The sequence below is a fragment of the Cricetulus griseus genome, chromosome 3 (assembly GCF_003668045.3).
Source record: "Cricetulus griseus strain 17A/GY chromosome 3, alternate assembly CriGri-PICRH-1.0, whole genome shotgun sequence".
Lineage (NCBI taxonomy): Eukaryota > Metazoa > Chordata > Mammalia > Rodentia > Cricetidae > Cricetulus > Cricetulus griseus.
In genome coordinates, this window is record NC_048596.1 from 96,286,022 (window position 1) to 96,297,601 (window position 11,580).

At 36.2% G+C, this 11,580-nt stretch overlaps 2 protein-coding genes across 2 annotated transcripts; one reads left to right on the forward strand and one right to left on the reverse strand.

Moving 5' to 3' along the window:
• The first annotated feature begins 4,331 nt into the window (after positions 1 to 4,331).
• On the forward strand, positions 4,332 to 5,267 carry LOC100763543 (olfactory receptor 51A4). The gene has a single exon (XM_027407987.1). It carries the CDS (start codon positions 4,332 to 4,334, stop codon positions 5,265 to 5,267), a length of 936 nt encoding a protein of 311 aa, XP_027263788.1.
• A 3,563-nt stretch (positions 5,268 to 8,830) lies between these two features.
• LOC100763258 (olfactory receptor 52R1) lies at positions 8,831 to 9,784 on the reverse strand. The gene has a single exon (XM_027407506.1). It carries the CDS (start codon positions 9,773 to 9,775, stop codon positions 8,831 to 8,833), a length of 945 nt encoding a protein of 314 aa, XP_027263307.1. The 5' UTR covers positions 9,776 to 9,784.
• Positions 9,785 to 11,580: the final 1,796 nt, after the last annotated feature.

The window sequence follows — 11,580 nt, forward strand, 5'->3', positions numbered from 1 at the left end:
CTAATATGCCAACAAATGAAGGAATAAATGTCTCTAAACTTAGATTAGGTTATAGCTACTGATATCAAATGTGGCAATATAGACAAGTCATGATAAATTGTTGCTACACAATTCTTATGCATGTAATGTCCTTACTCAGTATTGGCAGTATTGGACAAGGGCAAATCTTAGTTTGTAAAGTCTATGATGGCCAAAGTGAAGTTTGTTTAAAGGCTGTTTAAAATTATGAGAAGACTTGGGTGGTATGTGATAAAGCCTCAACACATCTGAAGCACAATGCACTGTAGATTGTTGTACTAACAGTCCTCTTGTTACCTTCACTCACGTGAATCCTGATATTTTATCACTGAACCATGTACTAGTTGATGAATAGTAACCAGTATATTGCCCACATCTATCTCCCTTACATCCCAGGTTTGAATTACTTCTCCACTAGGGAATAAAGGAGACAGGTCTTACTCAAAACATTGATGAAAGCTTCTTTTGTCTATACTGGACCACAAAAACCAAGGTCATATACATTTGCTGAAGGAAAAGAAATCCAATGACCTGTCAATGATCATTAAATATCCTTACAGTTTTCGTCAGTTTCAGACAATGCTGAAGGAGGGTCTTACTACCACCAAAGATATCTGCAGAGTTGGATGTGTATTTATTATAACTGAATAAATTCACATTGCTAGGCATCTCTAACTTCTTGCTCACAGGGCTTGTTAACTTAAAACAATACTCCCAGTCAACTTCTGCACTCAGTAATTCTATTGCTCAATTCAAAGGGAGTCAAACCTGAGATGAGAATATGACTATCAAGGTAACATGGTAAAAACTTCTTTGCTAGTTAAATCACAATAAAATGTTAATTTATTCAATATGTAAAGCACTTCAACAAACAGAAAATAAAAGAATTTTTAAAATGAAGGCTAGAAAGATGGTTCAGTGATTATGAGCAGTTGCTGTTTTAGCAGAGGGCCAGAGTTTGGTTCACAGCACCCATGTGGGAAGCTCACAAACTCACCAGTTATTACAGCTACAGAAGAAATGATTCCCTCTTCGGGACTCAGTAGAAGCACACACACACACACACACACACACACACACACACACACACACACACACACGTGCATAAGCACATGCACACAGGCAAATAAAAATTTAAAAAAATCTCACAAACATATAAAATAAAATTGGACAATAGTGTACATATACTCTTCTCCAAAAGAAATTCCATGGTCCTTGTGTATCAAAAAAAAAAAAAAAAAAGCCAAGCCAGCATTTAGTATTTTACAGAGTTTCATTAATCAAAAAGATTCAAAAATAAATTAACTCAATTATAGTCACACAAACAAAACTATATAGTAAAATATAATGTGGCCCACTCTCAAAAAGGATCTGAAAGCACAGACAAAAAGTAAATTAAATTTTGTAGATGAAGCATCAGTGGCTTCACAGACATTTAATCATAAGCATCCGAATGACATGCACATTAGGAATTGAGCTGAATCATTCTTCAATGGGCTTTCACCTTCATAAAAACATTTTGGTCCCTCTGAGTATAGAGTAGTGTGACAACATCCCTGGGGCCTTTCATCTACTAAAATGGTTTCAGGCAGGAAGAAATGGGATTGGCCTTTCAGAATGGGACCAGCAATCAATGCTAGGGTAGCTTTATCTCAGATCACCTAAGTGCAGGCTAAGGTAAGTGCCTGAGAACCATAATATGTAGATTTCCTTAGTCAAGAACACTATGGGGAGCAGCTTACCCTTATCCAACTATTATTTTTTACCATTTAATTCTTGCTTCCATATGGAAGCAAGGATACACAAGACTTGAAAAGATTCTTCATAATATAGAATTGACCTCATTAAGAAATGTTCCACTACTAGTACAAAGAATACAATAAATGATGTTATTTTAACTTCAATTTAAAGCTAAACTTCAGGCTAACTCCACTCTGAAAACATTCTATGTCTCTTACTGTAACTGTTTTCGTTATAGTTACACAAACTAGAGAGTTGAATTCTGAAAGCTCTTCTGAACTACAGATAGAACTAGAAAATCATCTATGCAGCATTCTAGCTTCCTTTAGATTTTCTAAGAATTTTACTTTTTGCAACAAAATAAAATGGACTTTCTGGAAACATAAAATATAATCTGATGAAAGTCAGAATTTTTTATTGTAATAAACATGGGCTTTTGTCATTTAGAATAAGTAGACATTGATAATGATGACTAAAAAAATTCCTACTCTATTTTTCTAGGTTGATTATTAAACATGTAGCTTTATTGTATTAAGAGAGCTGATATAAACTAAAAGGTACCAGCTTGATTTGGTGGAGAGGAATTTAAAGGCAAACCTTATACAGCATTAAAAGATTTAAAGGTTAAAAGATTAAGACCTTGCAAATCAGTCATTACATGCCGGCAACAATATCAACATCTTACTAAGAAATTAAATTTGGGAGTACGGTTTTCTAGAGACCAACTGCAATGTATTGAGAGGAAACAAGAGCTCTTTCTCTGCAGGAAAGAGAGGTGGAGTCACTGGCAAAAAAAAAAAAAAAAATGCTAAAGGAGTGAGGCCTGGCCTGTCTGTAGATGAGCTTGGCAGGAGAGGGATTCTAACAGAAAAAGCATTACATCCCTCTTAATATTCCATTTACCTCAGCAAAATTAGCCTTATACAGTCTTGGAGGACTATTTTATGCAGAAAGCAAACAAATCAAAACAATAACAAACCAATTTAAAATTAAAACAAAATTAAAAATTAAAACAAAAAAATTTCCAGTAACTCTTCTTAGCTATATGGACCAAGAAGCAGAAATGATCTCTTGAAATACATTTTTGTTTTTGCAAAACTTCCTTTTGCACTACAACTTCATCTTTCCATTAAACATTCTTCTTTTGTCAGGTAAGTATCAGAAGCTCATCTTGGGAGTTGGCGTTCACTGGCCAGGATGGGTGTTTCTTTATTAAGAACTTAAGATACTTAATGGATCTGGATTCTTAATTAAGATAGACACATAGAATTAGTTATAACAACTGAGTTTGCCTTTATGTAATTTATTTGAAGAAATAATCATTTCTCGTGTATATATACACAAAAGCATAGCACATTATCCCACAAAATTTGCAACTATTAATTTAGAATTTAAAAATAAAAATATGTTGTAAGTAGCATGAAAGAATCCCAATAAATTGAACAGAAAATGTTAAAGTGATTATTAAATGTAAATAGAAATGCATGGTCATTTAAAATAATTCACTTTTAGAAGAAAAGAAGAGTAATTGTTAAAGTGCTTAAATATTTAGATAAATTAGAAACCAAACACATATTTTTTAAAATTGTTAAATATGACAAATTACTAAAATGTATATACACCCATGTATATGTAATAACAATCAATGAAAAGAGAAGTCAATACTTTGAAAGTCAGCAGGGAGGGATACATATGGGTGTGCAGAGGGATGAAAGGGAAAGCAGATGTTTTAACTACATTATAATGCCAAAAAATTTAATGAAATTTATAATGCAACAATCATTCAACAAAAATTCAACATGAATGAGTGAGATGTTACATTACTGACATGAATTGTAATGTTATAATAAAACTAATTGTTTTATACAGTTGATATGCATAAATAAATACTCCTTAAAAAGAAAAAAATATATATTTTCTTTTAATATACATATATAATATATATATATATATATATATATATATATATATATATATATAACAAAGCAGTCTAACTAGGCATTAAATTGAAATACTGAAATGTCTTAAAAAATTCAAATAAATAGAAATTTCAAAAGAATGTATTTAATATGGTAATGATTGACAACATCAAATAATTGAGCACAAGACTGTTCACAAGAAAATGTTCAACATAAAAAGTCATATGAGTTGTATATTTTCACCTGAATAGTGCATAGTGAATTGCATACTATCAATGTTGAAGGAACTATGTTAATCCAGGGTATCAGAAAAAAAAAGCAGCAAAAACACAGGTACAGAATGAATGAATGAACTGAAACTTGTCAATGGGAAGATTGTTTTTAAATCAGCTTGTGGTTAAGCAGACAAGATGCATAGAATCACTCAAAGATCTCTCTTGTAAAGTCATGGTGTAAAGCAGAAATGGAAGAAGGAAATAATAGATTCACAGTGCTCATTTATGTGACCAATGATCATTTTAATGAGTATTTGGATATTAATATGTACTAGTGTGAAGAATAATTCCCATATCTCTTGGTTTAACAGCACCTTGAAGGTCTCAATGGGACAAAGTCAGGCATTAAGTTGTCATCTTGATTCCCACACGTGCTGGTATGTCCATTCTCAACATCTCCATTAATGAAATTTCTACTTTCTATTTGGTTGGGTTCCCAGATATGGAATCTGCACACATCTGGATCTCCATCCCCATATGTCTCCTATACACTGTTGCCATCCTGGGCAACTGCACTATCCTCTTTTTTATAAAATCAGAGCCTTCTTTGCATGAACCCATGTATTATTTCCTTTCCATGTTAGCTCTCTCAGACCTAGGACTATCCATTTCCTCTCTCCCTACCATGCTCAAGGTTTTCTTGTTCAATTCTCCAGAAATTTCTCCTAATGTGTGTTTTGCCCAGCAGTTTTTTATTCATGAATTCTCAGCTATGGAGTCATCTGTACTTCTCATTATGTCCTTTGACCGTTTTATTGCCATCTGTAACCCTCTGAGATACTCTTCCATCCTTACCAGTGCCAGGGTTCTTCAAATTGGGCTTGCTTTTGCTCTCAAGAATGTTTTGTTGATTCTGCCTTTCCCTGTAACTCTAAAGCATCTAAGATATTGCAAGAAGAATCTGTTGTCACATTCCTACTGCCTCCACCAGGATGTCATGAAGCTGGCCTGCTCAGACAACAAGTTCAATGTCATCTATGGTTTATTTGTGGCTCTCTCAGGCATCCTGGACATAACATTTATTTTCTTGTCCTATGCACTGATCCTGAGAGCAGTGTTGGGCATTGCATCCCAAAAGGAAAGACTCAAGGTCCTCAGTACTTGTGTCTCCCACATCTGTGCTGTGCTCATCTTCTATGTCCCTGTCATCTCCCTTGCTGTTATCTACCGCATTGCCAACCTTAGTTCTCCTATAACTAAGATCCTCATGGCTGACATTTTCCTGCTTGTTCCTCCAGTGATGAATCCTATCATATACTGTGTGAAGAGCCAGCAGATAAGAAATGTAATACTAGAGAAACTGTGTCAGAAATAAGGCTGACAAAGATGTTTAATCTCATGAAAATTATTGTACATGTCAATCCCAGTTCCCTCTCCCTCACCTCCTCCCCTGCCATCCCCCCCCCAGTTAATACCCTGCCTATCCCATACCCTTTCTGCTCCCAAGGAGGGTGAGGCCTTCCATAGGGGGCCTTCAGAGTCTGCCATATCCGTTGTGATAGGGCTTAGGCCCTCCTCCTTGTGCCTAGGCTCAGGAAGCATCCCTCTATGTGGAATGGGCTCCCAAAGTCCATTCCTATGCTAGGTATAAGTACTGATCTACTACAAGAGGCCCCAAAGATTTTCGAGGTCTCCTTACTGACACCCACATTCATGGTGTCTGGATCAGTCCCATGCTGGTTTTCCAGCTATCAGTCTGGGGAACAAGAGCTCTCCCTTGTTCAGGTCAGCTGTTTCTGTGGGTTTCACCAGCCTGGTATGGACCTCTTTGCTCATCACTCCTCCTTCTCTGAAAATAGATTCCAGTTCAGTTCAGTGTTTAGCTGTGGGTGTCTGCTTCTACTTCCACCACCTGGTGGATGAAGGCTCTAAGATGACATATAAGTTAGTCATCAATCTTATTATCAGGGGAGAGCATTTAAGGTAGCCTCTCCTCTGTTGCTTAGATTGTTAGTTGGTATCATCTTTGTAGATCTCCAGACATTTCCCTAGTGCCTCATTTCTCTTTAAACCTGTAATGTCTCCATTTATTTTAGTATCTCTTATCTTGCTCTCCTCTATTCATCCCCCAATCAATCTTTCTTCTCCCTCGTGTTCCAATGTGGCACTTCTAGGTTGGAATTTGTCACAGTAAAATATGCATTTACCATTGTCATTTATTGTGACAAAAAGTCAATTATATCCAGAGTAATCAATGGAATGTCTTTATGCAGGTCTGAATATACCTACAATTTACATATATAATTAAATTAAATAGTACTAGACAATCAATAAACTAGGAAGGAGATGAGATGCTGGAGAGAGAGAGAGAGAGAGAGAGAGAGACTGTTCTGTCAGAATCTTATCTGTTCTCCTTACACTCATTTAACTCTACAAACTGTTGCTTCTGTGTCAAATCTACTTTTCAGGTTCTCTTTTCCCTCTCCTGGAACCCAGGATTTCTGAAGAATTCCATCAGAATTTCTATTCTGACCTCTGTCAAGATTTCTTGGTGGAAATAGTGAGGGAACTGTCCATATCCTGTAAACTTAACCCGAGCTCCTCAGAACACAGCCACTGTGTTAGGATCTGCTTAATCGTAGCCATCTTAACTATATTTGTCTATAGCCTTTTTACTATTTTACTATTTCTTTTAGAACTCCCATGGCTCATATATTGGCAAATTCTGAGTCCTCTATTTTATATGTCCTTCCCATTTTTATATATCTGATGAATTAAAGCTAGTTTTTATAAGATCTGGAATAGCCACAATTTCCTTATTTTAAATAAAGTTTCTGGGCCTCAGTTATAACTTTTCTTTCATTTTTATTGTCCAGAGTCGCTGCATGAATGGGGTCACATATATTGCATTTGTATTATTTTTCACATCTGTTTCTCCTGACCAGTAGATAAAATCTGAGCTCAATACACAGTCTACATTCTCCCATGTCTATGTTTCCTCAATACATTATCACTGCTCAGTATAAAATTCTTGCTTTTGAATAGTCACTCTGGTATTTCCTGCCATTTGTGAATGAGTCCCTGTCCCCTAGACTTCAGGCTAATGTGAGAAATAATACACACCTAAAATTCCATTATTGTGTGTGTGTGTGTGTGTGTGTGTGTGTGTGTGTGTGTGTGTGTGTGTGTGAGAGAGAGAGAGAGAGAGAGAGAGAGAGAGAGAGAGAGAGAGAGAGAAAGAGATAGAGAAAGATTGCTTAATTCTTGACATTTTCATCATTGTACCAAGTTACATGCGATACAATGATACAATTAAAGAAGAAGAAAGTCCTAGTTTGGCAAGTGGATACAGAGGTCAGGTCCTGCTCACTTGGCTGTGTTGATTTGTCCCAGCAGGTGTGTTCATCTCCTGCCAGCTTGGAGGCCATGAAAAATAATGAGCTGGAATTCCCAATGCCCCCTAAAATGTCACATGCAATGAATAATATTTTTCTGGTCCCATCATCTTCCATTGACTTCCAGTACTGCCAAAGCCTTAAACAATGTATCCTTCATTATTATGTAAAAAATCCCTTTATCTTCAATTAGTAGCAAAATTGTACATGTACCAATGAACTGTCTTAAAATTAATATAGTTGTAATTTCTTACTAGTGAAATGTTTGTTTTATATATCTATGTTCCAAAGTCATGTAAACCCTATCTTAATTATTTTTACATAGCAAAATTAAACTTCAAAAACTAAAGGTAAGTTTTTGAAAAATACTACTGTTAAAAAGAAAACTAGTAGGCCAAAAGCCATATTAACAATAGTGGTTATTATTAGCATTTAGGTGTCTTTGTTAAATAAGCTCTTATACATGTGTATTCATTTTATAATTAGCATTGAGAATTATGAGAATTAAATTTATCTTCTCTAAAACTTAATAGCATATCAGTAATTCTTCACATATTTACTACAAATAAAATATCACCTAGGATTCAATCACATTTCTTCATTTGGTTTCATTTATTTTCCTCTCCCACCTACCCTCTTCCCCTAGTTTTCTTCTCTCCTTCCTTCTTAGTCTGCCTTTCTTCCATTTCCCCTATTTCCCCTCCTTCTTCCCTTCTTTCTCCCCCATTAACTTCCTCTCTTCTTTTGTATTATTTTATTGATACATAAGTTTTTCTGTATAGTCCAGACTGGCCTCAATCCCACAATGTTTCTGCCTCAGATTCCCTGGTGCTGTGATTATTGGCATGTACCACCACACTCAGTTCCTACAAAATAAGTTGTAAGTTTTCCCTTTATTCCCTTTATATGTCTGGATTCAGGCAGGATAAACATATGTCTTTTTCCAAAATGATATTTTCAATAGATTCCCAGATGGAAGAAATGTGTGTATTTTTAACTACTTGCTGAAATGTCTGGTTTCTTTAAAATTGTATGGCTATTTACTTAAAGCATGAAAATCTGGTCAAATGTTTAATGATTTAACGGATGAAAAGTTTCCAGATTTTGAAGTCAGTAACATAGTCGAAGGCAGGAAAGTTCTGATATGAATAAAAAACTGAATAAAGAAATCATTACACAAATAAGTGTAATTAAATTTTGTCATAAAAGGGTCCACAGTGACTTTGTCTTTTCCAAATAACATTGATATGTCTGATTTCATATCAACTTGAACACAGAACTGAAGATACAATAAATGAATTTCTTTTAAAAGGTTTTTTTTTCTTTCATGAAGAATATACATCTACTAAGTCTGTACATCACATCTCTCACATCGATGGCTGTGGGTACCATGAAATTCATTCTTCATTGTTTTGGAAGGGTATCAGCCTGTAGGCTAGCTGTTGTCATTGGGATGACTTTGTAGGTAAGAAACTGGGAACAGTTCCTCATCTGTGGCTACATCAGTGTAAGTAACTGAAGCATGGGTGCTGCGGTCTCTGATTCAAAAGCCTTTTCCACAACATCCTTGGATAACCCTGTCCCTGATCTGTTTGGTTCTAACTCCATAGATGATGGGGTTGAGCATGGGAGGAACAAGCAGATAGACATTAGCAAACATGATGTGTACAACTCGGGGCACATGGTGGCCAAATCGGTGGGTGAGGAAGGTGAAAAGTGCCGGAATATATAAGGCTAAGATGACACCAATATGAGAAGCACATGTACCAAAAGCTTTGAGGCGGGCTTCACCCGGAGGCAACCTCAGTACAGCTTTCAAAATCATCACATAAGATACACTGATGACAATTATATCAAAGCCAACCACAGAAAAAGCCACAAAGAGCCCATATCCACGATTGACTCTGGTATCGGCACACACCAACTTGAGCACAGCCATGTGCTCACAGTAGGACTGGGGAATGACCTTGTTGGGGCAGAAGGGCATCCTGGAGATCATGAAACAGAAGGGGCTCACCCACAGCAGCCCTCTAACCATGACAGCTGCCCCAAGTTTGATGACTACAGATGTGGTCAGGATGCTGGAATGTTGGAGTGGGAAACAGATAGCCACGTAGCGGTCCAAGGCCATAGCCATGAGCACCCCAGACTCCACAGAAGAAAAGGCATGTATGAAGAACACCTGGATGAGGCAGGCATGATATTCAATCTTATGATCATGAAACCAGAGTATGGCCAGCATTTTAGGTTGTGTGGAGGAGGACATGATCAGGTCAGTGGTAGCCAGCATGGCCAGAAAGAGGTACATGGGTTCATGCAGGGTGTGGTCAATTCGGATTATGTGTAGGATGATAATATTTCCAGTCACTGCCACAATATACATGACACAGAATGGAAAGGCAACCCAAAATTGATAATTCTCCAGTCCTGGGATTCCAAGCAAGATGAAAAATGTAGAATGAGAAGAGCTGTTCCTTGAAGCCAACATGAAAAAATGTGTTATATTATCTGTATAGTGAAATTAATCTGCTGTCAGAGGATAATGATAGCCAAGGCATGAGTGATTATTTGCACTTGTGTAATATTACAATTGAATTCAGTAATAAATTGTCATAAAATCATCTGTTATATTAAATGATATTTTGTAACTTAAATTGATCCTACTTAATATGCTATTAGTATTTGTAACATTCTAATATAACAAAATTATATTAGGACATGTCAGGCTCAGGGGTAATTATTACCTAAAGAAAAATTATTCTTGGATGTAGAATTAGCCAACGGCAAACTCCTATGACAAATTGGTTACATTAAACTTTGCCATTTTCTATTTAACAAATTACTTGGCCTACCTTTCACATAGGCCCATTCATCTCTGTGTTGAGTCATTTGAGCAGGAGTAGCTAGCTCATGGTGGGAAGGAAGCATGAACTAAAGGAGCATAGTGATTTATTCTCCTATAATATTCTTAGAATCATCTTAGTTCTAGCCCAAAGAAAGCTATAAACCATCTATGATTTTGCAATTATACATATTATATTTAATGAGAATCTTACAGCATGTTTTGTGCTTGATATATTCTCTCTTTAGATTTGTGCCTTTCTCTGTTACGATGTAAAATTAGTCATGGGACACATGTTAGTGCATGTCTTCTGCTATATTCCAACTCAGACTTGTTTATATAAACAAACTGCAACCTGGGTTTGAATTGCAGGCTATAGTTTATTCAGAAATGTCTTGGTGAAGATGGCTTTGAATGTGACACTCAGTTTAGCACCTCTGTTCTTCATAAAGAGAAATCAGGAAAATGTGTGGTGAGGGAAATGCCTAGTAAAGACCATTATTCAGATGCAACTGACTAATGATATCCCCAAATGGAAACTTTCTTAATGGAATCACCCAAACCCTACTTGAGGGATGCTTCTTAGAGTTATGGTCATTTCTCATAATAGAGGTTTTGGAAGATGTTATTGAGAGGCAGCTTGTAACTGTACTTGTTTTAATATTGTTTGGTTTTGTTGTTGTTGTTGTTGTTGTTGTTGTTGTAGCTTTCTGAAGAATGTAACTTGCTCTCCCCCACACACACCAAAAAAAAAAAAATAACCTGTAAAACATAGGCTGTAGATAACTTGGTTCTTACCCAACATCTTTTCACTTTGTCTTTGCTGCTCAGTGCTTGGGATTGAAAGCCTTAATTTTTACCTTGTTCATAACAAAAACCTTCAGGTGAAAAGAGTATCCTTATAGGCTCCCTTAGCAAATCTTTGCAAACTAACAAACATTTCATTTTATAGGACTCAAGGATCCTTAACGGGTTTCTTCGAAATGTCAAACAAATTTCATATCTTCTTAGTCCCATTCATTTATAGTGTTTGGAAGCAATGGGGCTCATATTTTAGAAGTCTTCTATACACCAGAAAGCCTACCAACTTTCCTGCTAATAATCATGAGATTGCACAAATACTCCTATGAAATCTCTAGTAACAATTCAGATATTCACATTTTCTGGAACTGAGGGTCTCTGCCTTGCTACCTTTTATCAGATTCAATTGCTTCAAACAGTATCACATTTTCTATTTAAGCAAGAGGGTACATACTTACCTGCCAGTATGTCACTCTCATTTCATGGAGACAGTCACCAAGATTAAGGGTGATATAAACAAATATATTTAGATCATCTTTATTCTCACCTCCAGGTGCTGGACTAGGTGCTGAAAATATAGCTTCCCGATATGCATAATTACCTCTGATTAACTGTGGGGGAGGGATTATTGAATTGTGAGACCCTTCCCT